Source organism: Equus asinus, chromosome 5 (genome assembly GCF_041296235.1).
Source record: "Equus asinus isolate D_3611 breed Donkey chromosome 5, EquAss-T2T_v2, whole genome shotgun sequence".
Taxonomy (NCBI): Eukaryota; Metazoa; Chordata; class Mammalia; order Perissodactyla; family Equidae; genus Equus; species Equus asinus.
In genome coordinates, this window is record NC_091794.1 from 69,549,664 (window position 1) to 69,576,706 (window position 27,043).

General features: G+C 41.3%; 1 protein-coding gene across 4 annotated transcripts in view; it reads left to right on the forward strand.

Moving 5' to 3' along the window:
* USP24 (ubiquitin specific peptidase 24) overlaps window positions 1–27,043 on the forward strand; it is a 139,237-nt gene that overhangs the window by 90,620 nt on the left and 21,574 nt on the right. For all 4 annotated transcript variants that reach the window (XM_070509829.1, XM_044770871.2, XM_044770873.2 and 1 more), the window contains exons 39-55: window positions 3,394–3,455; window positions 5,630–5,821; window positions 6,805–6,922; window positions 9,110–9,254; window positions 11,665–11,784; window positions 12,430–12,555; window positions 13,221–13,319; window positions 14,217–14,299; window positions 14,907–15,048; window positions 15,270–15,389; window positions 15,818–16,038; window positions 16,711–16,835; window positions 17,844–17,985; window positions 18,468–18,618; window positions 19,862–19,957; window positions 20,638–20,741; window positions 22,307–22,420. In XM_070509829.1, coding sequence (XP_070365930.1) covers window positions 3,394–3,455; window positions 5,630–5,821; window positions 6,805–6,922; window positions 9,110–9,254; window positions 11,665–11,784; window positions 12,430–12,555; window positions 13,221–13,319; window positions 14,217–14,299; window positions 14,907–15,048; window positions 15,270–15,389; window positions 15,818–16,038; window positions 16,711–16,835; window positions 17,844–17,985; window positions 18,468–18,618; window positions 19,862–19,957; window positions 20,638–20,741; window positions 22,307–22,420 — 2,160 coding nt within the window. The remainder of the gene's footprint in view (window positions 1–3,393; window positions 3,456–5,629; window positions 5,822–6,804; window positions 6,923–9,109; window positions 9,255–11,664; window positions 11,785–12,429; window positions 12,556–13,220; window positions 13,320–14,216; window positions 14,300–14,906; window positions 15,049–15,269; window positions 15,390–15,817; window positions 16,039–16,710; window positions 16,836–17,843; window positions 17,986–18,467; window positions 18,619–19,861; window positions 19,958–20,637; window positions 20,742–22,306; window positions 22,421–27,043) is intronic.

Genomic DNA, 27,043 nt, shown 5'->3' on the forward strand with positions numbered 1-27,043 from the left:
GTATATCACTTTAGGTAGCATTGATATCTTAAGGTTTAGTCTTCCAATCCATGAAAACACGATATCTTTCCATTTATTTATGTGTTCTTTAATTTCTTTCAGCATTGTTTGTAGTTTTCACTGTACAAGTCTCTTGGTTCCTTTAATTTCATTTCTAAGTATTTTATTCTTTTTTATGCTATTGTAAATGGAATTTCCTTACTTTCCTTTTCATATTGTTTATTGTTAGTATATAGAAATGAAACTGATATTTGTATCCTGATTTTGTAACTTACAGCTTCACTGAATTTGTTGATTAGTTCCGACAGTTTTTTGTGGACTCTAAGATTTTCCGTATGTAAGAGCATGTCATCTGTGAACAGAGAGAGTTTTACTTCTATCTTTCCGATTTGGATGCCTTTTATGTCTTTTTCTTGCCTAATTGCTCTGGCTAGAACTTCTAATACTATGTTGGATAGAAGTAGTGAAAACACTCCTTGTTCCTGATGTAAGGGGGAAAGCATTCAGTCTTTCACCACTGGTTTCTCATATATGGCCTTCATTACGTTGAGCTAGTTTCCTTATATTCCTAGTTGGTTGAGTGTTTTTGTCAGGAAAGGGCATTAAATTTTGTCAAATTTTTTTCTGTATCAATTGGGGTCATCATGTGGGGTTTTTTTCATTTGTTCTGTTAAAGAAGGATTGATTTTCATGTGTTGGAACCATCCTTACATTCCAGATATCAATCTCACTCGTTCATGGTGTATAATCCTTTAAATGTACTGTTGAATCAGGTTTGCTAGTACTTTATTGAGGATTTTGCCATCAGCATTCATGAGGGTTATTGGTCTGTAGATTCCTTTTAGTGTCCTCGTTTGGCCTTGGTATCAGGGGAATACTGGCCTGTCAGAATGAGTGAGGAAGTGTCCCCTCCTCTTCATTTTTTTTAAAGAGTTGGAGAAGGGTTGGTGTTAATTCCTCTTTAAATGTTTGGTAGAATCCACCAGTGAAGCCATCCAGTCCAGGGCTGTTCTTCGTTGGGAGGTTTTTGATTACCGATTCAATCTCCTTGCTTAGTGATAGGTTTATTCAGATTTTCTGTTCTTCCTGGTTCAGTCTTGGTAAGTTTACGTTTCTAGGAACTTGTCTGTGTCATCTGGATTATCCAGTTTGTTGATGACTAGTTGCACATAGTACTCTCTTACAATCCTTTTTCTTTCTGTAAAATCGGTAGCAATGTCCTCACTTTCATTTCTGATTTTAGTAATCTCAGTCTTATCTCTTTTTTTGTTAGTCATTTTATTGATCTTCTCAAAGAACCAACTTTTGGTTTTGTTGATTTTGTATATTGTTTTCCTATTCTCTATTTTATTTATCTCCACTCTGGTCTTTGTTATTTCCTTCCTTCTGCTAACTTTAGATTTAGTTTGTTCTTTTTTTTCTAGTTCCTTAAGGTGTAAATGTAGGTTGTTGATTAGAGATTGTTCTTTTTTAATGGAAGCATTTACAGATGTAAATTTCCCTCCTAGCACTTGCTTTTGCAAGCTGCATCCCATAACTTTTGATGTATTCTGTTTTCATTTTCATTTGTCACAAGATATTTTCTAATTTCTCTTGTGATTTCTTCTTTGATCTATCTTTGACCTTTTTTTAATACCTGTATTTTCTGGTTTTAAGATATATAATCTGTAGAATTTCTTTGACTTGAGCTGTGTTTTTATCTGCTCTTGGAAGTCTTCATTACAGGATTAAGTGTGTGTATCAACCTTTGTCTCATTCTTGTGCTCTTTCTAACATATAGAGATTTCCAGCCCACATGTCTGAGTCTGAACTTAAATGTTGCTTTGAAGCATTTAACCTTCTTCTATTTTAACATAACTGAACTAACAGAACTGAACTAAATTTATAAATAAGGAAGAAGTCAGGATTTTGGTTTTTGAGGTAAGATGATTGTGAGTGACTTACAAACATTAAAAATTTAGCCAAAACTTAGTTATGTTACAATTGACCATCAAGATTTAACCTGAATTAGACGTAAGCTGTGTATTTCTTGTAATGAAACGTAATTCTTTAATGGTATAAAACCAGATTTCAGAGAATAGTTTTTCCCTAATAAAGACATCTGGATTAAAAACTATAGAAACTTGTTGGCTTTTTGCCTTGTACATGTTTTGCTTTAGAATTTCAACTTTCCTTAAAGTTCTCCTAAAATCAGTCTTTTTATGAACTTCTGAGACCAATGATTCTTTAGTTGAAATGTTTAAACTGTTTTTTAAGAAGTAAGCTATCGTGCTGCTACTTTTTTGTAAGAGTCACATTTTTTAATGTAACTAAATATTGTTTGATGTTAAATTTCTCTAAACTTTGTGAAAGAGACAGAAAGCATTAGACGAGTTTTTTAACAAACACTCTCAAAGAATATCTTGAATGTAGAGCTGTTTAATTTCACATAAGATAGAATATTATGTGTTTTTATAATTTTGAAAATTGTGTTTTACAAGTTTTCTTAATGCTGAAGTTTGGTGCGTATTTTTTCCCTTAATAATATAGTAATGATGGTGATAGTTACCACGCATTGACTGAGTGCCGTGCAGCACACTAAACTCTTTACATTTGTTTACCGTCTTACCCTCACTGTGGCCAAATGAGTTTGGCAGCTTTATTATTTCCATTTTTTTAACTCTCGTAATTCTTGGTTCATTGTATATGTTCATCATTAGTCCTTGCTTGAGCCTGTCGTGTGTGTGTGTATATGTGCGTGTTTATTTGTAATACTCTAAGAAGCATTTTGGAAATTAAAAACATGCAAGAACTGAAGTGAATTGCACCCGACACCCAGGTCTGAGCAGTGGAGCCAGGATCAACGCTGGCGCCCGTCTGGTGAGCACACCTGTGCTTCCACCTGCTGGAATGGCGGAAGCGCCGTTGATCTTCCTCGACGGGAGACCTCCTGTCTCTCCCTCCTCTCACTCTGCCTCCTTCTTCTCAGCGCTTGTCCCCAGTTGCCTTGTGTGTGTGCTTTGATTTATTGTCCGTCCTCTCTGTTCAGTGTTCCCCTAAGACAGTTCTGAGCATGCAGCAGGCACTCAGTGAGGATCGGGTGAGAGTGGAGGGGTTGAGTGTAGTCAGTGCAAGATGTATACAGTCAGCGCACACGTCACTGCAATGTGGGATCAATTTAGTAAGCCTCCCGCTCTTTACCCTGTTATTCCTATACTTTCTCTGTACTAGTGAAATCATTAGTGCACTTCTTGCTTAAAATACTGAATTTGAATTAATGTAAGAGTAGCTATTTTTTGCTTAGGAAAATTTCCTGGCTCAGCTGTTTTATGAACTTATTCTTTTAAGGAAAATACTTTTTAATTTTAAATCAGCCTCTTTTTAGTAACTGAAATCTGGTTGTTTTTTTTTTAGACTATTATCTCAGTGTATGGAGTATTTTGATCTGAGGTGCCAATTATTAGATGATCTGACAAGTAAGTGACCGTCTAACTTTGCTTTGTTGGGGGGCAGAGAGGAGTAGAAGAGAAAGCCAGATGGGTGTTTCTGAATCTGACTTAACGTATCTCAGATGTAAATGGGATTATAATGATCGTTTGAAGTTGAATTTTGTTTTCTTCAAAAAGCGTGAAACGCATGTACCAGTGATCTCTTCTCTTATTATGTACCAAACCATCAGTGTGTTGAGAAGATTTATTGATTTTAGAAATTGTCAAAGGCTCATATTTTAATTACACTGATACATAGCTAGGAGGAAAAGTCTTTCTAGCGTAGTCAATTCTGACAATTGTAAAGGTTGATCATTGAAGGCAAGAGGGAACCCTCTTGAGGTATGTTGGCAGTAACAGAAGGGATGGTGATAGAAGTCAGTTACTGTTTAGTGTTAGGTGACTGAAATATTGTTCTTAGAAATTCTGTTGTTAGACCACTTAGATTTTAATCATCTGTACTTGCAAATAATGAAAATGTATGTTGGAATGCTCTCTGTAAATTTAGTTGTTCAAATCAAGAGTTTTTTCCCCCTCTCTTTTCACAAAGGATTTGCTTCAGCTTAGGGTAAAGAAAATAAAAACCAGGATCAACAAAAATATTAATCAGAAGAGAATATCAAGGCTGGGAGGTTAAAAAGAAAAACAAACTTTGCATATGTGCAGGCAGTAAAGCCCCATGCTGTCAGAGCTTGATTGTGAGGTTCCTGGAGGACAGAGGTAAAAAGCAAACAGCATGTGGTTGGTTGTTCTCGGTACCCTAGAAGAAGAAACAGAAATGGTTTCTCAAAAGAAGCAAATCTTTTTCCCAGCCCTAAAACCTAAAAGAAATCCATGCCACGGTCTTCCTGTAATGGACGCGTGCAGACACAGTGGCAGTGAGCCTCAGCAGCACTTCTGAAGCACACCCCTTGTTGGTTTCGTCAGTGTCTCTCAAAAGCTGAGTGAGGACGAGAACTCCAGCAGTGCCGTGAAATCACTCTTCTTGGGGCCGGGATGGTACGATCTGAGTGTAGGTCTTGACCGGAGAGAATGCTGGTCGTATCTAGAGAAATGGATGGACTGCAGATCCGTCTAACAGTTTAGTCTAATCCTACATTTTCACCCAGGCTTCTAGTGAAAGGTGGGCAGCAGCCAGCAAGGTTTTGCCCCAGGTTGGCCTTGGAGATGGTATCTCCTGAGTTGGCTGTACACATGCAACTTTACAATGAACGAACAGTGGTTAATGTAGGCCTTCCCTGTGTTGTTGAGTGAAAAGTGAGGGATCCAAGACCCCTCACTGGGAAGGGCAGGGTGGGAATATGTCTTAAAACAAGCAGTATTTGCCCCTTTTGGAGTATTTCCTGTGTGCCACTGCTGATACTGGGCACTTTGTACACAGCCCCTGCGGTGTGGGTGTCAGCCTCGTTTTATAAATATGGAAACAAGGACACACGGGGAGCAAGTGGTAGAGACAGGATTCATATCCAGTGCTGGTCCAGCTCTGACTGACCCCAAAGTACTCTTTTCACGTCGCCGTGCGGGACCCTCTGCACTTGCGGCTCTGGTGCGGTGCAGGCAGAGCAGGACCACTCCTCTCCTCCGCAGTCCCAACTGCCAGTCTGGAACCTGGTTTTAAATCCACATTGGGAGGGGAGTGATAGACTCACCACAGGGACAGAGCAGCTCTCTGGAGTCTGGCTCCCTGTTTGGAACCCTGGGTCCTGCTGTCCCACTGGTGACCTCTTTCTCTTTGCAGGTCTCCACTGTCCCTTGGCTTAGGTAACACCGTGGGAGCACTGGCCCCCTTCTGCCCCTCTATCCCTTCCTTGTCTAGAAAGGTTTATTTCCTGGGACATCTGCTAACACCCACCAAACCAGGAGCTTCTTCAAAACAAAGATTGTCTCCTTCTTCCTAGACCCGCAGCGTACAGACAGTGACCGGCACGGAGGAGGCACTCTGATGTCCGGGCTATGGCCGAGGCAGGGGTGAGGGCAGCGGTGGCCGTGCCTGAGCCTCACGGTCCGTGTGGGCAGCTGTAGCAGCTGTTCATTAAGGACAGCTTTTTTGAGATCTAGAAAGTGAAAGATTGGGACTTGACTTTGCTTACTTTAATTCGGGATTTTGACTCCCTGAAAGGAAATCTTTCTTTCTTTGAAATGGCTTTCTCTTTCCTTCTTAGCTTCAGAAATGGAGCAGTTACGAATCAGCCCAGCTGCCATGCTTGAAGACGAGATTACTTGGCTGGATAACTTTGAACCTAATCGCACAGCTGACTGTGAGACCAGCGAAGCAGACAACATCTTATTGGCAGGACACTTACGGCTCATTAAGACCCTTCTTTCACTCTGTGGGGCAGAAAAGGAAATGCTTGGTAATTATTGCTTCATCTTACACAGGACAGAATCCCTCAGTTGTCAGTTATTGCCCATAGTATTGTGTAAATGGGAAAATAAGCTAGGTGCTAAGTGTTCCATAGAAAATTGACCTCCAGGCAATAGCAGATTGTCTGGAATTTTAGTGGCTAACAAATATAAGGTGTATTTTACCAGTGCCATTAAACCACATAGAGAATTTTAGTGTTCAAAACACTTAGATTGCATAACTTCTTAATACCAAGTAAAAATTATAATTCAAAGTAGGTATTTCTTTTTGCTGTTATAAACTTTATAAAATATAATCTGTTGTATATGTTACTTCTTTTAAAGGGTAATTCTCATCTGGGGAGTCAGCCCGCAACCACCACCTCCAGATGGTGGGGTACATATGAGTCTCCTAGGGTACACATGTCATTTATAAAACATATTCAGTATTACGAATTATATTCAGAAAACAAATCAAAACATTAATTATCACATGAACTACACTCTATAAAAATCTTCTTGGCTACTGGGGATACATAGAAAAGAGTGATTCTTAACCAGGTGAGAAGGGCACATCATTTTTACCTAAAGAAGGCAAGATTTAAAAAGTTTCAAAAACTGTTATGTGGACTCCCCTATACCCAGAGTAAGAACGAATTATTCACTGAAACCATCCTGCGTTAAGGTCTTCTCAGCTTTTGTGTTTCTAAAGTGAAAGCTTGACTCCTTTCACTCCCTTGTAAGCTCAGACCGGAAGCACACTCACTTGTCTGTCTTTATATTCCGTCCCCTGACTCTCCACCCGTCCCCACCCCCTGCCCACAGAGCTTTGCTGGGTAGTATAAGCACTCAAAAAATATGCATCAAATTAGAGAGAATGCCCGCCAGTGGGTGGCCTTGGGTGCCTTTGCTGTTCTGATATGAAAGTGCAAGATAGGGTCTTTGATTTAAAATATGTGTTCATCCTCAACATGAATATTATGCTCTATTCCAGGTTCATCACTCATTAAACCATTGTTAGATGACTTCCTTTTCCGAGCTTCTAGAATTATTTTAAATAGTCATTCTCCAGCTGGCAGTGCCGCCATCAGTCAACAGGACTTTCATCCAAAGTATGGAAAATGCACGTTGTGTTCAGTTTTGGTAAAAATTCTAATTCGAAACTTCAGTCCAAAAGATTTTCTTAACTTGGAGTTTGTCTTCCATCTTGTGCGTGTGTGTAGCTTGTAAGATGTTATCCACTGTGTAAAGAAATGCATGTAAAGGGGCTTAGCAGAAGGCCCGTCTGGCACAAAGCAAGTGCTGAGCAAGTATGCTGGCACCACAGTTCTCATCAGAGTGGAAGGATGAATAGTAGTGCAGTTAACTGGCCAGTAACACCTTCTAGGAGAGACTGAGGTGTGGTAGCAGTTACGTCCAGAGTAAGAGCAAACAGCTCCAAGTCTTGAGAGTTTCTTCGAGGAGAAAAGGACAGGTACTTCAGTGTAAGAACCATGTGATTTGCTGAGTATTGACTGTGTCCTGAGAATTAAAACTACCAGTGATTTATTATGGTGGTAATTTTAGAATCAAATTTTCTGGTATGTTTTATGGGTAGAAATTTGAAAGATCCCTTTGTAATGTTGACCTTACTTGGGTGATGTCTATACTGGTGGAGACAGGAGGAGGAGGTGGCCGCAAGCTGCCATCTTATTTGCTCTGAATCTAACTTACTTTCCTCTTTTCTCACGAAAACCAGAGTTAATTGAGTAATTCTGAAGAAATTGAGGATTTGGTATTTAACGTTAACAGTGAAAAAAATTCCAATACGGTTTCAATGGTTATTGAAATGGGCAAGGCACAATAAGCAATATTTTATAGAATCTTAAGAGGTATCTTATCATGTGTGACTATTTCTCTATCTCGAGACTCCTATTAGCAAAATCTGTTTTAAGTAATAAACCTTCACTGGAACTTGTAAGGTGTTCCTCAGACCGTGACTCCCATCCTCACCCCGCCTCAGGCTTGTTCTGGACGTTTTGGTGCTAGCTCCGTGGGAGTCTTTTATTAAAGCAGTAGAAATCCATGAATATTTCAATTTTCAGTGAACAGAAAAAATAAATCTCGAGTGGTTTTATTGAAATTTTTATTTATGAATCTTTCCCTTTAAATTTGTTAAAAGTAATACCTCCATCAACAAGGAGTTGGTTTTTTAATCACACACAGTGCCTTGGAACATTCTGTTTCACCCTCCCCAGTATGTGAAGGATGTTCCTTTATCACAGTGACTCCCAGGCTTTTTTCACCTACACCTGAAAGCCAGAAAGAGATTTAAAATACACAGAAATGCTTTTCACAAGTAATGCACACTAACAAAAAAACTTCTTAATGTTTAGCCTGTGTGTATGGTACCTCCTATTTATCCTTCACCTGTCCTTTGCGATCCAGAAGTCCAGATAAGAAGCAGAGGACAGGCCAGGTCCATGGGCATTTCCTCCATGCCTCGTGCTGCCCACTAAGACCCCACCCTCCCCTGACCACATCTGCACTCCTCACCATGAGTGTCTCTCAGAGGTTGATGTCCTCTTTTCTGTGTATCCTTCCTAACACACGAGCTCCTCAGTAATGCAAGGTTGGCATGAGTGACAGTGAGAAATTGCTGTCCATCCCCAAAATGATTTCTGTTCAAGGTGAGCAGTCTAAGAAGCTTTTGGTTTCCTGCAGAATGCTTACAAGTTACTTTTTATTGTCACTTTGAGCAAATGGATGGCAAACTTTGTATTTCTGTCTCCATTTTTTTAGCAAAATGGAAAGGTGATTAGTGTCCTTAAAGAATTTTTTATCTGCAGGCACATATAAGATGTTTATGGGCATCTGTTCTGATTTGTATAGCTTTCTGCCCTTTAGATATCTGAATTTCAGGGTGATATCTACGAAAACATATCTTCCTACCTACTTTAATTGAAAGACTTATTCCCAGGTTGTGTTTGTGGTAAAGTTTTCAGACTCTTTATCCTTCATTCTTGCTGATCCATCCCTTAGATAAGAATGCTCGGGAGTCATAATTAAAAGATTTTGCTACTTTATCATCAGGCCAAGAAAATATTTAGCTCTAAACAGTATTCGTTCCTCCTGTGTTCATGGCCTCCTCCTTTGTTAAGGAAGTGCTTCCCACTAGGTACTGGCATTCTGCCATCAGACCATAACCCTGTTTGAGGCATTGCAGCTCTGAACATTTTCATTTCAAATGTCAATTTAGTTTAATGGACAATTTAAGTAGATTATTCACTGGTGAAACTGGCTGTGTCTTTTGGTTTCAGGTGTAGTACAGTCAATAGCCGGTTGGCAGCCTATGAAGTCCTGGTAATGTTGGCTGATAGCTCACCATCCAATCTTCAAATCATTACAAAAGAGCTCCTTTCTATGCATCATCAGCCTGACCCTGCTCTCACCAAGGAGTTTGATGTAAGTTTTCTAGACCTTGATGCACTTAATGTTTTTAGAATCATCTCTTAAGCATGTAACTTTAAAACTATGTTTGCCTTCTCCTAATCCCAAAGAGAGTCAGTGTTATTCTTCTGCTTATGATGCTCACATATTCAAATGAACTATAATCTATCGTGTGTTAGACAAATACACTACACGGTATTACTAAATAGTACCCTTTTAATTAATTAAAAAGAAGAGACGTTTCCAAGTCGGTTCATTATTTCAATAAAAGTAGCATTTCAGTGTGTTTTTTGAGTAACTGTATGCTTGGCACAGTGCCAGCATAGAGACACAAAGTCAGACAAACACTGATTCTGTCCTAGTACTGCCTGTGTTCAGTTAAATTCAACAAAGATTTATTGAGTTTACTATGCTGTAAGAGGTGTGTTAGGCTTTTAGAGCTCAGAAGTAAAGGTAAGATCCCAGCCCTCAAGGTCAGTGTATAATGGAAGAGACAGACCCACAGGCAGATATTTTCAATATAATGTGATCAATTAGAAGAGAGAGGTACATGCTGAATGCTCCACGAACAGAGAGGCACTTCACCACCAGATGGTGGTGTCTCAGAAAACTTAGAAAAGATGAAATTTAAAGTAGAGCTTTAAAGACTACTGAGCCAGTGAAGCGGAGCAGGAGGGTCGTTCCAGCTGTGAGACGAATGTGGCCAAGCTCTGGAGCCGTGGAACAGCTTCATGTATGTTGGGATCTGCAGGAGCGAAGCAAGGTGCAGGTGCATTGCAGTCCCAGACCAGGAGTGGAGGAGGCTTCCAAAGCCGCCTTCGCTTCTCCGTGGCCACCAGAGAGAGTCAGTGGTCCCCCGCACCCCCCACCCACCCCGGGTGCCTGAGCAGGCAGGTCGGGCAGGAGAGGCAGCCGGCAGTGTCCTGGAGTCTGAGGAGCCCTCGCAGAGCAGGTGTGTGCGCAGAAGCGGGACTGCCTGGCATCGGAGTGTTTAGTTTTTAAAGCTTATTTTATGCTATGCTTTATTTAGTTTTACGTGCACTTATTTAACAATCAGATTTAAATGAAAATTTTATTTTTTGTTGTCAGAAATTATATCAGTGTAATGAAGAAAATATCTCTTATATAAATATATTTTTTGTCGTAAACCAGTTTTTCTTATATTGTAACTTTTTTTAATCTATGTAATTTACAAATAGACTACTGTATGATTAGATTTTAGAAATCACCCTGCTCTAGGTGTGCGTTGTTGTTAAAGGAAAGGCTGTTGTGTTCAGCAGTTCCCTGAGGTCCCGCCCTCCAGGTCTCCCTGAGCTGGTTAGTTCACAGGGGTGCAGACACGTGGCGCGGGCTGGCCAGGTGACTCTGCTGCGGCGCGTAGGAGTGCGCCACCACTACCCTTCTCCAGTTGGAGAGTGCCATGTTGAACTTTATCCAAGATGCCTTTTCTGAATTATTTCTACTCAGAAAAGTACTGTAATGGGATCTACGTTATTACAAAACCTCCTTAAGTGAAATGCCAGGGTATGTACCTATTTTTTAAATTGTATTCTTTTTCTTTTCTTTTTTTTTTTTAAAGATTGGCACCTGAGCTAACAGCTGTTGCCAGTCTTCTTTTTTTCTTTCTGCTTTTTATCCCCCAAATCCCCCATTACATAGTTGTATATTTTTTAGTTGTGGGTCCTTCCAGTTGTGGCATGTGGGACACCACCTCACCATGGCCTGATGAGCGGCACCATGTCCACGCCCAGGATCTGAATTGACGAAACCCTGGGCCACCGAAGCGGAGCACACGAACTTAACCACTCGGCCACAGGGCCAGCCCCTTAAATTGTATTCGTATTAGAAGTTGTTCAGTAGAATATCATCTTCTCTAAAAGGAAAAGAATGAATGAGCCCTCCTTGACCATCAAGACTGGTCAAGATTCTTCATAGTAAATATCTTGTAGTACCCTATTCATTTTTCAGAGTACTACCTCAATTTGTAAATGTGTATTAGTATATTTCTTTGGGTAATGCCTGTCTGCCCTACTAGATTGTAAGCTCCTTGAGGTCAGGGACCAGGTACATTTCTGTTCTTTATTCCTGGCAGAAGGCCTGGCACATAGTAGGCTCTTAATAAATATTTATTGAATGATAATCAAGTGACTGAATACATGTCTACATAAGAGGCAAACAAATACTTACTATATGCTAGGTACTTTATGAACTAAAAAGAAACGTTGAGATGGTATTTTTCCAATTGTATTAGCATCTGCAGAGGTGCTCATGGACGTGGGTTTGCTAAGTGTGGCTCATAACACACCGGGTGGGTAAATCTGTGGGCACATCTGCTTCCTCTCAGGCGTCTCGTACACGCGGTGGAAACGCACTGGTGGCAGAGGCGCCAGTTCTCTCTGGACTGTTGTCCTTCTCTCTTTCCTAGTACCTTCCCCCAGTGGATAGCAGGTCCAGCTCAGGCTTTGTGGGGCTGAGGAATGGAGGTGCTACTTGTTACATGAACGCAGTCTTCCAGCAGCTGTATATGCAGCCTGGTCTCCCCGAGGTGAGTTCCTCCTTCTTTCCTGTGGGGTAAGATAAATCATGTCTGCATTGCCTGGAAATTGTTCCATATTCATCTGTGGCATCTTTCAATTTACTAAAACCAGGCATAACTAGAGATTCTTGAGTAGCTTCTGAAATCTGTTTAGCGAACATGTCATTCACAGTCACGCATTTTTCTGCCTCTGCTGAAGGAATATGCTGCCTGTTTGACAGATGGATTTGACCTAATGTGATTTTTGAGTTTCTAAGTTATTCTCAAGTTCTGTTCCATAAAATTGCTAACATTTTAGTATTTTACAAATATTTAGACTCTATCATCAGCACTTTATAATAATATTGTAGTAGCTTGTCATAGAGCAGTCCATAGTTTTGAGAAATTACCCGTCTGTTATACCACTTTTATTTCTTCTAGAGATCCTGCTATTGCTCGTTCCAGTTTTTCATAATCGAGCAAAGGCTCAAAGAGATGGTTTGTTATGGTTACACCAGCTAGGAAGTCTTGCAGCTAGACACAGGCAGGGCTGTAGCTGCATGCAAACACACACAGCGTTCTCGAAGAGCAGTGTTGGTACTCAGTGTGCGCGGGATCAAGGTTTTCTGTAAAGAGGTGGAATATTTTTAGCGTATACATTTCGTTTCTTTTTAGTCACTGCTTTCGGTGGACGATGACACAGACAATCCCGATGACAGTGTGTTCTACCAAGTGCAGTCCCTGTTCGGGCATCTGATGGAGAGCAAGCTGCAGTATTATGTACCTGAGAACTTCTGGAAGGTATTTCACTCAGTGACCTTTTAGATGTAAAGACGTTAGATATTTGGACTTTGGCTGCATTCTTTCTCTAGTGATAGTGGTCTCCTCTCCTTAGTAACTCTAGACCAGTCCCACTGCCAGGAACCTGCAAAAGAATTGGCTTTCCATTCTTCTCTCAGTTGGTGCTTGATTTCAAGTGGTTAGAATGTTGAGAATAGGCATTTATAATTCCTAGGGATTTGCTAATCTTAATTATTTTGAGGATTGCTCATGATTCTTATTTTAGTTTTTTGAAATATTTGTTCAAATCCTTTCTCTGAACCTATGCCAATTTCACTAATGCCTCTAGATAAAGAACACAGCTTTTTAACATTGCTTTCCTGTTTCACAGGAGGAGTACCTTGTATTTCCCCCATAGGTTGGTTAGTTTCTGAGAGAGAAACTCTGTTCCATGGCCTTATGTCCCACCCTGTATGGTTTCATAGATTGTTGTGATCACAAAGGGACCAGAGCAAACAAAACAAAGGTAGCTGGATGCAAGCTAATCTCACTTCAGTGAAAACTTCTCCCTCCTAGTGGTGAACTTGGTTTTTAAAAGCCTTTACGTGCTCTTTTACATTCCTTTGCTACTATGGTCAGAAATTACTACTTCTCCTTTAACAACAGATTTAATTCTTGTCACATAGATTTTCAAGATGTGGAACAAAGAGCTTTATGTGAGAGAACAGCAGGATGCATATGAATTCTTCACTAGTCTCATTGATCAGATGGATGAGTATCTCAAGGTAGAAAATGTTTCCTTTTTCCTCTAACTCTCTCAAACTCTATAGTACGAGAACAGTGGTTTAGGATTTGGGCTTACTATGAAAGTGACAAATCAGAAATTGATCGTCTTTAATACCATAACTGTAATTCATTTCTTCTGGGTTTGAACATCAAAATATACACAGATCACTAGAATTATAGGTTTTTTTCCTTCTTAATTCCTCTAGCTCTTGATAAAGTGTATAATTCTTAATCTATACTCCATAATAGTAGCCGTTTGTATCTACACACTCCTCCCATGTGGACCTCCAAGGAGTCCTGCACTCACCGTGAGCCCATGGCGGTGCAGGCAGAGCAGTCTGGCTCCATCACGGGGGACAAAAGGGCCAGACTGAGCAGCTGTTTGTGATGATGTTTAAACCCACAGCTTTCTCCCGCTGCCCAGTAAATGTGCGACACACTTCCGAGACGGTAGCGCCTTCTAAGATGCTGGCAGCCTCCCACACTGCCAGTGTTTGCCTCCCCTCTCATCAGTAGCTACAGTTTATCCACTTCTTTTTTTAAAATAGCTTAGAAATTTATAGCATTCTGTCCATAAGAAAAAAGGAAAGATTGTGGAGAGTTGCTGCTCCCTTGGTAACTGGCACAGGGAGAAGGATTCAGAATTGTCACTGAGATTGCTGCCCTTGTCGGCTGTGACCGGCCCTCTCTTCTCTTCCTTTTCAGATTACTGCAGTATTCTAATGGTGGTTCTGACAGGTTATAATCCTTTCATGAGTTCCCAACTTAAACTGCCAAGATAACTCATTTTATTTTGGTGGTTAAATTGAAATCTGTGCTTTAGCTTCAGTCTAAATAAAATTCTATATCAAAAACCTAGGGGCATCAACTAAAATTTTAACTTTTTATTCCAACAGAAAATGGGGAGAGAGCAAATTTTTAAGAATACTTTTCAGGGCATCTATTCTGATCAGAAGATCTGTAAAGATTGTCCTCACAGGTTAGTGAAGATATCACTTGCATAAAAAGATGATCGTCATGGGGCCCGCCCTGTGGCCAAGTACGTAAGTGTGTGCGCTCTGCTTTGGCGGCCCAGGGTTCACTGGTTCAGATCCTGGGCACGGACCTACACACCACTCATCAAGCCACGCTGTGACGGCATTGCACATAGAAGAACTAGACTGACTGACAACTAGGATGTGCAACCATGCACTCAGGTTTTGGAGAGAAAACAAAAGAGCAAGATTGGCAACAGATGTCACCAACAGCTCAGGGCCAATCTTTCTCACCAAAGGAAAAAAAAATGATCATCATACTTTTTAAATGATTATTCTAGTGTGTTGTAAATTTTGCATTTGTTGAGAGACTTGCAGATATCTCCCTCAATGGATTTATAAATGGTTACTGAATTAACTTTCTTTGGTTTCCACTTCTAAAATTTCTTTGTTGAAATTTATAATTTTAAGCAATTCTGAATTGTCAAAAATTGGTATTTTTATCTGGTAATGTACTTTAAAAGGATGAGGAAAGGTATGTGTTGATTTTGCTGATGATGAATGTGGTTTTGTGATTTTTAGTTGTGCTGTTTCTGTTAACTTCCTGATCAGGTATGAGCGAGAAGAAGCTTTCATGGCTCTCAACCTAGGCGTGACTTCCTGTCAGAGTCTGGAAATTTCCTTGGACCAGTTTGTAAGAGGAGAAGTTCTGGAGGGAAGTAATGCTTATTACTGTGAAAAGTGTAAAGAAAAGGTATTACATTTGCCCTTCTTGAAAAATGAGATTAATTGTCATTTGTGTACTTTGTTTCTGTGTTCCACGTGGATCAGTGTTCAGCTCCTGTTGTTCCTCCCAGAAGATGTGTCACCTCTTGTCACATGCATGGGAAAGGCCTGTAGCAATCTGTGGCTTTGTGCTTGTTACCTTGCTGTTTCGTTTTCTCCTGGAGGTAACTGGGCCTTGCTCTTCTCTAGAGAATCACAGTGAAGAGGACCTGTATCAAGGCTCTGCCCAGTGTCTTGGTCATCCACCTGATGAGATTCGGATTTGACTGGGAGAGTGGACGCTCCATCAAATATGATGAACAAATAAGGGTAACTGGGTTTTTTTCCTGAAATTTCTTGCAACCGTTATCTGCTCCCTTTTTTACCGTTTCCTTTTAATATTTTCAAATTTCATCCAAAATGTGAAAGGCTGTGGTCTCAGCATTCTGAGGAGTACACAGCCCCTTATCTTAAGCAGCTGCTGCCAGTAAAACAGGCCGATCTATGAACATTAACCCTCATTTCTAGAAGGCACCCTAATGACGGCTGTGAAGTTAAATGCTTTCTTTCCTTAGTGCTCAAACCAGAGACAACTTGTACTTGCCCGGGCTTGTGGGCCGCTCTGAAATTTCCTACTTGAAGTGGAGAGGTAGTCCTTAAACTGGGAGAACACCTCCCCCTTGTTTGTGTCTAACCTAATTGGGCATTCTGTGTATGTCACTAACCAAGATTAATGTGCTCTTTTTACTTTTAAATAGTTTCCCTGGATGCTGAACATGGAGCCTTACACAGTCTCAGGAATGGCTCGCCAAGATTCCTCCTCTGAAGTTGGTGAAAATGGGCGAAGTATGGATCAGGGAGGCGGAGGATCCCCACGAAAAAAAGTTGCCCTCACAGAAAACTACGAACTTGTCGGTGTCATTGTGCACAGTGGGCAGGCACATGCAGGCCACTACTATTCCTTCATTAAGGATAGGCGGTAAGGAGAGGCACCGCTCCCCACTCGGCCCGGCCGGGAGTCTCTCCACTGCTCCCCTTCCTCCTGGACCCTCCGCTGCTCCCCCTTCCTTCTGGACCCTTCTCTGCTCCTTTCTCCACCCTCCTCTGCTTCCCTGGCCCTGGTTTGTCATCCACACTTATTATTGTACAAAGTAGCTTTTACATTGCTCTTTGATCTTATTTTATATTGGATTTTTTAAAGTTAATCTAACTTTTTTTTTTTTTGAGGAAGATTAGCCCTGAGCTAAACATCTGCCACCAATCCTTCTCTATTTTTTGCTGAGGAAGATTGGCCCTTAGCTAACATCTGTGCCCATCTTCATCTATTTTATATGTGGGACACCTGCCACAGCATGGGCTTGATAAGTGGCACATAGGTCCTCACCTGGAATGTGAACTGGTGAACCCTAGGCCGCCAAAGCAGAATGTGTGAACTTAACCACTATGCCACCAGACTGGCCCCTTAATGTAACTTTTTTTACCCCTTTAAATGAAAAGTTGTTTTAGAAATTGAAATTGCTGTTGCTAGATTTTTCTTATTTTCAAATGGTAATCCCCTACTATAATCGTAGACAATATGTAGAGATAAATGCTAGGGATGGAAATACTTGTTTTCTAACCTTATAATGTTTGATTTATCTCTCTGTTTTAGGGGATGTGGAAAAGGAAAGTGGTATAAATTTAATGACACAGTTATAGAAGAATTCGACCTCAACGATGAGACCCTCGAGTACGAATGCTTTGGAGGAGAATATCGACCAAAAGTGTATGATCAAAGTAAGTACTGACAAACAGCTATCTTCCTGTAGGCTTATTTTTTGATTTACACTTTTCTATCAAATTGGAAGCTGTGTTCTTTACATAAAAATAAATTTGTTTTTTATGTGCTACTGCCCTAGTTATATAGATAGCCAGAATGAAAATGTTTAAGCTGCTCACAAAATCTTTTAAAGTAATTCCAGACAACACCTGGGGGAGATGGTGGGGGAGTGAGTAAAGAAGAAGCAGCGAATGTCAAAGAGAAATGAATGGAAACAGAATTTCAGCCTTAAAAATAGTTTCAGAGGAAGTAGTCCACAAAACTTTCAAATTTCCTTTCACTTATGTAGTGGTGTGATTCATTACAAAGACGTTTCTAGCACCTGTGTCTTTAAAACCGTACTTGTCACGCAGTGTGGAGAGGACTCCCCCCACAGCCCACACCCAGAAGGAAAAGTACATCACAAAATCCAGTCAGAATTTGCTATTAAAAAAAATTTTTTGCAGACTTCAGCATTTCTGAAACCTGATCTTGAAGTAGTCTAGGAGCATCTTTGAATTTTGACCTGTGTTAGATCCTCTGTGTCAGGTCTCCATGCCACACCATGGTAGCCACACATCTAGAGATGGTAACCTGTAAGGGTCAGATATAGTACTGTTGCCAAAATTTACCTAGATTTGGCTGTTTTATGCAGAAGTAGTTAAGTGAGGCCAATTATAATCCCATCCTGTGCCGCAGAACTTATTTTTTAAAGGTGATTTGCGTTTTGATTAAATTTAGACTTGCCTAGGAACAGTCACCTTCTTGCCCTGCTCCATTGCCACACAACCCCTTACTCCTTGCCCTTCTGTACCACCTTCCAAGTGACTCAGCAGTTCTCTAAAGACACACATGTATGCACACTGCACAGTTAACACCGTTAGTAAGGACTTCCTTGCTGGCTTTATGGGTTCTTTGTTTTAGATTGTCAGGACAAGAAAAATTTTTTTATTTACAATGACTTCTTCCATAATGTCTTGTTAAAGCAAACCCGTATACTGATGTACGCCGAAGATACTGGAATGCCTATATGCTCTTCTACCAAAGGGTGTCTGATCAGAACTCCCCCGTCCTACCAAAGAAAAGCCGGGTCAGCGTCGTACGGCAGGAGGCCGAGGACCTCTCTCTGTGAGTCTCTCTTCTGTGTAATTTGCTGTGTGATTTCAGTGGGTGATACTGATTCAGAGTACACTGTTTGAGATGTAGACGTAACCAGCTAAGCTAGGGAGAAATTCTAAGAAGAGAAGTAAATCCCTCAACCCCTTTTCTTTCTTCTTATTGCTACCTGGTTGTTATTTCCTTGGCAAGATGTTATTTTGTATTTGGAAGCTTGCATATAAATTATTTCATTCTAAAATTGAGATTTTTAAAAATCTCAGCATTTGTTAAATACACTTTACATCCAAAGTATAGCACTGTGCCAGCACTGTCAGAAAGTTTTTTGAGGTTCTGTTGTCTGTGAATTTGCATTTTATGTTGGATCAGGAAAGTATGCAATTTGTTTTAAAATCTGGTGCTGTGTTTATGTAAATTTGTCAGGTCATAGTAACCACTAACACAATATTAGCCACTTAATACTAGACAGACAGTTTTCTGATTCCATGTCTCAGGTCAGCGCCGTCTTCACCAGAAATTTCACCTCAGTCATCTCCTCGGCCCCTTAGACCTAACAATGACCGGCTCTCTATTCTAACCAAGCTGGTTAAAAAAGGGGAGAAGAAAGGACTATTTGTAGAGAAAATGCCTGTTCGAATATACCAGGTAAGAACTGTATAAAAAATTCTAAGGGAGAAAATCCAGGTGAGTGTCAGAATCCATCTGCTAGGTCCACAAAGACTCCTGCCGGCCTTCTTACCTCGTTGTACCGCTGGGGCCACGTCTTCTGACCACCTTGTCTCACAGCTGTTTCATGCCAGGCCACAGAGGTGGCTGCAGACTCAAGATTGGCCAGCGCCATCCCTGACTTGCTGTGTGACTATGCGATGCCACAGATAAACAGGGGAGGGAGTGGGCCGAAAAGAAACACACTGAGATTAACTTACTGGACCTGGAGAGAAATCAGGCTCATGGCTGTTGGGTAAAACTGATACGACAGTGAGCACTGTCACTCACTGAGTACCTGCTCTGTGCTGCCTGCTGTAAACAAGTCCCTAGTTCTTCAGACACTCTCGTGGAGTAGCAGGTTTTATTGCCATTTTTCAGATGGGAAAACTGAGGCTCAAACAAAGGAGAAATAACCTGCCAATGTCACAGAGCCAGGATTTAAATTCAGAACTGTCCGACTACCCAGTCCAGACTTTATGCACTAAGTAAGCAAGAGCTAAGTAGCCAGAACCAGAGAATTTAGGAAAAATGCAGAGTGTCATTAAGAGAGAGAACTAAGCCGTCTGCCGCAGGGAAGCGTGGAGGTGGTTGTACTTGGAAGAGCTCTGCTCGGCCCTTCCTTCCCAAAATAACGGATTAGCATTCACTTCTCCTTCACATGATGGTTTTCCTAAATTTCCCGAAAGGGTTTGGTTTAATGAATAATAATATGGCTTTTCACAACTTCTATTTGAAAGGAAGATGTTCCTCTCCTTTTTAAAAAGTTCAAAGCTTGAGAGAAGGGGTTTTTTCTTTTTTTGAGATTGGTACCTGAACTAACAACTATTGCCAATCTTTTTTTTTTTCCCTGCCTTTTTCTCCCCAAAGCTCCCCACTACATAGTTGTATATTTTAGTTGTGGGTCCTAGTAGTTGTGGCATGTGCGACGCTACCTCAGCGTGGCCTGATGAGTGGTGCCATGTCCGCGCCAAGGATTTGAACCAGCGAAACCCTGGGCCACCACAGCAGAGCCTGCAAGCTTGACCACTCGGCCATGGGGCTGGCCCCAAGAGAAGGGTTTTTATGAGCCCTTTCTACCTCATATAGAACCCTCTTTACCTAATGTATCAGTGAAAATGTCTTCCACATAATGAATATTTTACCTTATTTCTTAAAAATAATTTCTAATATTCTTTTGTAGATGGTGAGAGATGAAAACCTCAAGTTTATGAAGAATCGAGATGTGTACAGTAGTGACTATTTCAGTTTTGTTTTGTCTTTGGCGTCACTGAATGCTGTAAGTGCTGGTGGACTGCCTCTCAGGGGATCAGAGGCCCTGGTGAATGTCTTCCCCAGGGCGCAGCAGCAGCCCACCGCGCACTCGGTGGTCCGTGTTCAGATCAGAAGCAAAGCAGTCACCACAGTGGTGTCGCTCGCTGAGCGACGCTGCACCCGGGCAGTGCTCAGAGTGTGTCATGCAGGTTATGAGTGCCTGTGGCTTTCAAAATGCTGGCTTTTTTAAGTGCTCTTGTTTAAGTTTCTAAAGAATCTAAGAGTGACCCTCACGCTGAGTGGCCATGAGGTGGTGTCGGTGTGTGCTGGGCTTGGTAGAGGGTCACTGATCCCGCTTTGTAGGCAGATGTCACCAGACTCAAGGTTAACTTCCCAGGCCGTCTTTTTCTTGAGTACCGTGATTATAATTTGCCAATAAGGGGAAGGCTTTCTTAGTACCTTGATAGGTTACTTAACATCCCGTGATCTAAAAGCTCTGTTCTGAGAGGGCTTCATAAAAGAAATGAAGACAACATCTTTCCTTAACCTTTTTAAAAATTTAAATGGAAATTTTCTGTAATTAACTGAGTAGATTTTTCTTATCATTTAACTTTATTATATGTGTCATCATTCAGTTCATAGCAATGTGTAATAGTCTATAAAACTTCTGTGAAAAATGTCCTCTTTTTTCTCCCTCCGTCTTAGACTAAATTAAAGCATCCGTACTATCCTTGCATGGCAAAGGTGAGCTTGCAGCTTGCCATCCAGTTCCTTTTTCAGACTTACCTACGGACAAAGAAAAAACTCAGGTAAGCAGTTGTATGTTTTGATAGTTAAGACAGGAGGCACTGATGAATTCAGTTAAAGTTGAATTTATAAGTTCAGCTTTTCAAAACGTCATTTTAAGTATATGAGGGCAACTACCTGATGTACTCAAGATGTAAGACCTGGTTCCTATCTTAAGGAATTTCTAATCCAGTAGGAAAGATAGGTAAAATAAAAAAGGAAATAACTGTGGTGCAAAGCATCAATGCTGTACATCTTTGGAAATTGGGCAAAATCCTATCCAGATACGGGGATTGGGTAGCTCTTAAAAACACTGATGTTCTCAGTGGATTTTGAAAGCCAAAAATAGAGAAACAGGGATCTTTCTAGGTCCCTGGGGGAAGAACCTGAGTAACGGGCAAGATTTGCCTTACTAAACGGAACTGAAAATGACTGACTAGTGTTTTACTCGTGCATTGAGGGACTGCTTGAGGTGCTACCGAGTGTTGGGTGTGAGTGCGCTCGTGGAGAGAGAGGGGGAGGGGGTTTGGGCTTTTTCAGTGGGCAATCACGGAGAGGATTGAACGGGGCAGCGAGTGCAGTGGGAGCTCTGGACTTGGCGTGTTATTCGTCACTGGTTTTCATCTTCAGTGCGTGGTAAGGTGCCTGATGCATTACACGTTCTGGGTAAATAGTTGTTCTGTGATGAGTGAGTGAAGGATGAGGAGCAACTGTGCGTTGGTTTGTAGGATATATGTGGAGCGAAGAGAGACTCGGTGTGGAGACCCGTTACAGTTAGAAGACCATTGACACTCTCAGTCTTCTTTCTCTTGCTAGCACAGTGAGCTTCTCCAAGTGTGGAGAGGCTTTTGGAAGGATTTTTGCAGTCAAGAAACTCTTGAGAAGAAAACAGATATAATGGCAACTTCATTTTATTCATAATAATCAAAGATAGTAAGCGGTATCTGTCTTTTTATATGATTAAAAAAGAAGAAATAATGTGTTCCCTTTTAATGTCTGGCATAGAATTGACTGAGGACATTTATTTGTACTTTTATTTGTGAAATTTGCTCAAGCTGCTGCACATTGCACAGCATTTCTGTTTTGTTTATACTTAGTATTTTCGGGTATGAGGGACTGGAGGGGGGCGGTGTGAGGTCATGTGTAGTATAGTTGTTACACCTTTTTTCCTGCCCAAATATTTTTATTTCATAAAGTAGGATATTAATGGTTGTAGCAATAAAGTATAAAAATGTTGATGGTAGTAACCTATTCTGAAAGTTGGCATTTTGTGATGTAAATTAATTAAACTAAGCAAAGTGCTACAGGTCAGGTGTTTTTTCCCAGTTGAAGCTGTTTGAGGAAGATGCAGAAGATAAAAGTTAAAGCGCAAGACTTAAGCTTCTTCGCACGTTTTTGGGCGTGGGGTAGCGAGTCACACCGCAAGTACCGAAGCGTGCGCAGCCCTGGCTCCTGGGGTGCGTGGAGCTGTGTTAGTCAGCAGTCACGGAGTATTTCACTAGTTCTCCACCCCCTCAAGATGCGGAATGACACTCCATGGGGCTATTTGCTGGGGCTTTCTAACGTCGCTGTCTTTGCTTTTTTAAAGGGTTGACACTGAAGAATGGATTGCCACTATTGAAGCATTGCTTTCAAAAAGTTTTGATGCTTGTCAGTGGCTAGTTGAATATTTTATTAGTTCTGAAGGACGAGAATTGATAAAGTAAGTGTCACAGTCTTTTAATTTGAAAGACATTTGTGTCTCTTCCAGTGATTTAATGCTGAAGTTTCTTGTAACTCTTTTTATTTCAACTTGAAATTATTTTTGTGATTGGAATCAATTTTAAACTGTCTTCACTGATGAATCAGTGAGGAAATTATTCGTCACTCCAAAATCATTCTTCCCAAAATCATCTCCATTGAACTAGACTCAGACGAGTGTTGAGTGATTGCGAGGAGAGCCCGGTGCTCACAGGCGAGCACGTCCTGAAGCTCTGCTGTGGCTCCAGGGCTTCTGAAACACAGGTTCCTTCCATCAGGGACTCACAGTCCGGTGGCAAGGCAAAGAGGTCAACAATCCTAGGTTACTGCACAATCCACAGTATTGTCTAACAGTGTTTGGATTCTGGCTAAAATACAGTTTTTCAAAAACCTAATAATATGTTACCTGCAATAGTGTATTTACCTGTGTACCTGTAATAAAAATAATTTGCTTTTTCAGTGAAAATTCAAGATGTTCCAGTCACAGTGAATGTTCACACCTTACTCCCCATCATCCTCGTCAAGTCAGTTTCTCTTATCCTCAGGGAGTTCAGCGCATGTGGGGCACCAGGGAGCACCTGGATCTCTCAGAGTTGATCTCCTTTGTCCCCAGCAGGCTCTTCCTTCTCTCTGCCTCGCCTGTACCTTCTTACCCCTCAAATGTGCCCTGCTGGCTCGCCCTACTTCTAGCCGATGAGCTTGCCTCCTCCTCCCTGAGAAAGTTGGGGTAACAGATGAGCAGTCCCCCATCCCCATCATAGGTGGCACACACCTACCAGAGTCTTCTCTTTTTCTCCTGTTATTATGGAGGAAGTATCCTCTCTCCTCTCAAAATGAATCTCAACATGAGCAAACCTTCTCAAGGAAGTTGCCTTTTAATTATCAACTCTCATTCCTGCATCTTTACCTTCCAGAATTTTCTTCTGGGTCATTTCTGTCAGCATACGTTTGTCCTCTGGTATCCCCAGTTTAAACAGACAACAGGAAATTCACAAATGCAAGTCCCTTCCCGCAGGAGATCACAGTCTGGTGGCAAGTTAGAGATATAATTGAAACTTATGATCCCACATCCCCTTCCTCTCTAGGAACCAGCTTCAGGCATTCATTTCTTTTTGCCTACTTGATGTCTCCTCTTCTCCTTCCTCCAGTCTGCTTCATACAGCAGCAAAGTTTTCTTTTTAAAACAAATTAGATCATGTTACTTCTCTGCTTAAAATTCTTCAGTGGATTCCCATCTCACTCGTGGGTTACTGGAACCCACAAGGCCTTACTTGAAGATGGCCTTGTCTGTCCTTCCAGGCCTGCCTTCTTTCACTTTCCTCCTTGCCTTGTCATTCACTAGCTTGTTGATTCCTTGAACACGCTAAGCTTTTTCCTGCCTAAAGACCCTTGCACCTGTTACTCCTTCCCTCTGGAACACTCTGCGGAAGCGCCTTCTCAGCCCTCCGACGTCCGAGAGGCTGTTCCCTCTGCTCAGCCGTCTGCAGCAGCTCTGCTGTCAGTCTGCTCTGTTTCACTGTCTCCCCCTCAGCTTAGGCTTCTTGAGGGCAGAAGCTGCTTCTCTTTGGTTCCCTGCTGTACACAAAGCGCCTGGCAGGTAGTAAGCACTCAGATATTTGTGCCTGCATATGTGCATGTATACATGCATATGGTTCATAAAGAGAGAACAGTAGATGTTTCTTTGCGGTTATCTGCCATCCCTTTAGGTTTGCGTTAGAGATCACCTTTCCCCCGTTTTTCTAGTTTAATTCCAAAATGTCTTCCCGATAGAAGGACTCGTGAGTTTTGTGTTAGGCAGTAGAATGTCATAGAATCATCACCCGTTTGGAAGGAACATGGCAGATATTTAGTTCCTTCCCTTATAGCCAAGTAGGTTTGCTTTTAAATATCTCCAGAGAAACTCAGTAGCTTCCTTTTGTGTAGTATGTTTTGGTTTCTTAGAATTCCTGATGGTCAAGAATCCCAATGAATTCCCTAGTCTCAATTTTTCTGGTAGTGTTTAATATATTTTGTCTCTTTCTTTATATAGCCCAATTATTCATAACTATCAAATGCTATGATTTCATATTTTTGAAGAATTAATATTCTTCTCTCTCTAGTTACTTATTTAGAACTTTCAAGATAACTTAGGTTATCATTGTTACAACTAAAAAATAAATATCTATTGTCCCAGTATTTTAGTAACTGAGTGTGAAGAGAGTGCTCTCTCTCAGTTCAGCCCCTCAGGAGAGTCCTTTTTAAATGTAATTATAATTGTAAAAAATGAAATTAGTAGTACATACTGCTTGCAAATCATCTAAACAAAGTAAAACTTGACCTAAAGAAGTTAAAACTACTAACATGAAGGGTACTTTACATCTTTTAAAAGTTTTTTGTTGTGGAAAATGTTAAACATACACCAAAATAGACAGAGTGACGCACCCGTTCGCCAGCTCAGATGGTCGACGCTTTGCCAATCTTATTTACCCAGATTTCAGACGGCATATAATTTCACTATAAATGTTTCAGCATGGATCTCTAACAGGTAAAGATTTTTTAAGAAAAAAGATACAAGTGCTTTACCATTATCACACTAAACAAAAATGACAATAATCCCTTTGTATCCTCCTACACCTAGGCCGTGTTCAGGTTTCTCCTGATGGCTCCAAAGTGTTATTCATTGAGTTTGTACAGCTCAGGGTGCAGATGAGCTCTACATGGAGCGTTTGATTTGTGTGTCTCATAAGACTCTTTTAATCTGTACTCATTCCTTTTCCTCATCAGCTCCTTTTTTGTCATGCCATTGATTTTGCAGGGAGACTGGTCATTTGCCCTATAGGACTCCCCATATTCTGGTCTCATTTGCATTCTCATGGTGCTTCCTGATATCTGTGATTGGAAATGCGAAGCACCCCCAAAGATATTCTTTCTGAAAGAATTGTGCCTGAATCTGATCAAGCCTCTAGAGCTAAATATTATAAGATTACTTGTTAGCTTTTAAACTTTCTTCCAGTTGCCACTTAGAATCTTAGAGGATTTTGAACAGGGTCTTATCTAATTCGAATTAGGTCACTAGTAGCATTAACAGTTACACAGAATGAACAGAAATGCAGTGACCTCAGAAAGCTCCACTCTCATCTTCCTTTTGGGAGAAAGAGGGCAGGGTTGTCAGCATCCTCTTGAGAGAGGAGGAGGGAAATGGAGATGCTCCACCCAAGCAGAGGCGAGAGCAGCTGTTGCTGCTGAGACCTGAAAAGAGTGCCTCAGGACAGTCGTGACTTGGGTCATCAAAATTATGTCGTACAGTAGTGTCCCCCCTTAGCTGCAGGGGATGCGCTCCAGGACCCCCAGTGGGTGCCTGAAACCATGGATAGTACCAAACCCTATATATACTACGTTTTTCCTATATATCCATTCCTATGATAAAGTTTAATTTATAAATTAGGCACAGTAAGAGATTAACAACAATAACTAATAATAAAATAGAGCAATTATAACAGTATACTCTAATAAAAGTTACTGTAGATCTTAGCAACCTCAGTGCATGATTTTTTTTCTAAGTCAAGAACTTTTGCCTTTTCATTTAAAGGAACCACTTTACAGCTTCTCTTTGGCATATCCGAATTGCCACCGTCACTACTCTTGCACTTTGGGGCCATTACTAAGTAAAATAAGGGTGGCTTGAACACAAGCCCTGCAATACCTCGACAGTCGATCTGATAATCCAGACGCCTACTAAGTGACTAACGGGCCGGTAGGGTATACCGGGTGGATCTGCCAGACAAAGGGGCGGCTCGAGGTTTCAGCAGGCTACTTAGAATGGCACATAATTTAAAACTTAGGAATTGTTTATTTCTGGAATTTTCCACTTAATATTTTCAGACCTTGACCACAGGTAACTGAACCTATGAACAGCGAAACTGCAGATGAGGAGGGACTGCTGTGGTTAAATCTTTCACACGAAAGAATAAGAATTTTCTGTGAAGAAATGTTAGAAACGATAGATGGATTTTCACTTTGCTAATTGTAATGTGGGCTGTCATGTCCAAGCGAGTGTAGAAAGCAGAGAAAGAACAGCTGAGTGGGGGGAAGTGCGCGATTACCTGGTTGCTGCATGGCCACCGGCGCCAGAGAGCGGGAGCCCCTGCCTGACCGTGCCCTCCGCCGCATCTGAGGCTGCCCCCCACCCCTGCCGAAAGGGGCTGGAGTCGGTCCTGCACGGCAGCGTGTAGTGTTGTACCTGACATAACTCGAGAAGTGCCACATACAGCGGAAATGCCTGGTAGCCTTCACCTGCTGTCGTTGTCATCATCCCCACAGAAGAAGGAAGGAGGGAGCAGGTCCTCCTCTGCCTCAGCAGATTCTAGGAGGGCTGAGAAATAAGTAAGGGGAGGGGGTGGAGGAAGAAAAGTAAAAGGACGGAAATCCAGGTGCACAGGGCGATTAGGAGGTGCTGTCTTGACTGAGAACTTGAACTAGTATCTTATTCTGAGAAATTGAAGGGTGCCAGGGAGAACTCCTCCTGAGTGAGTAGACTTTATAACATTTCAGGTTCTTTGCTCTCGTATCACTTTAAGTCCAAGTTTGCCCTTGTACAGATATTCAT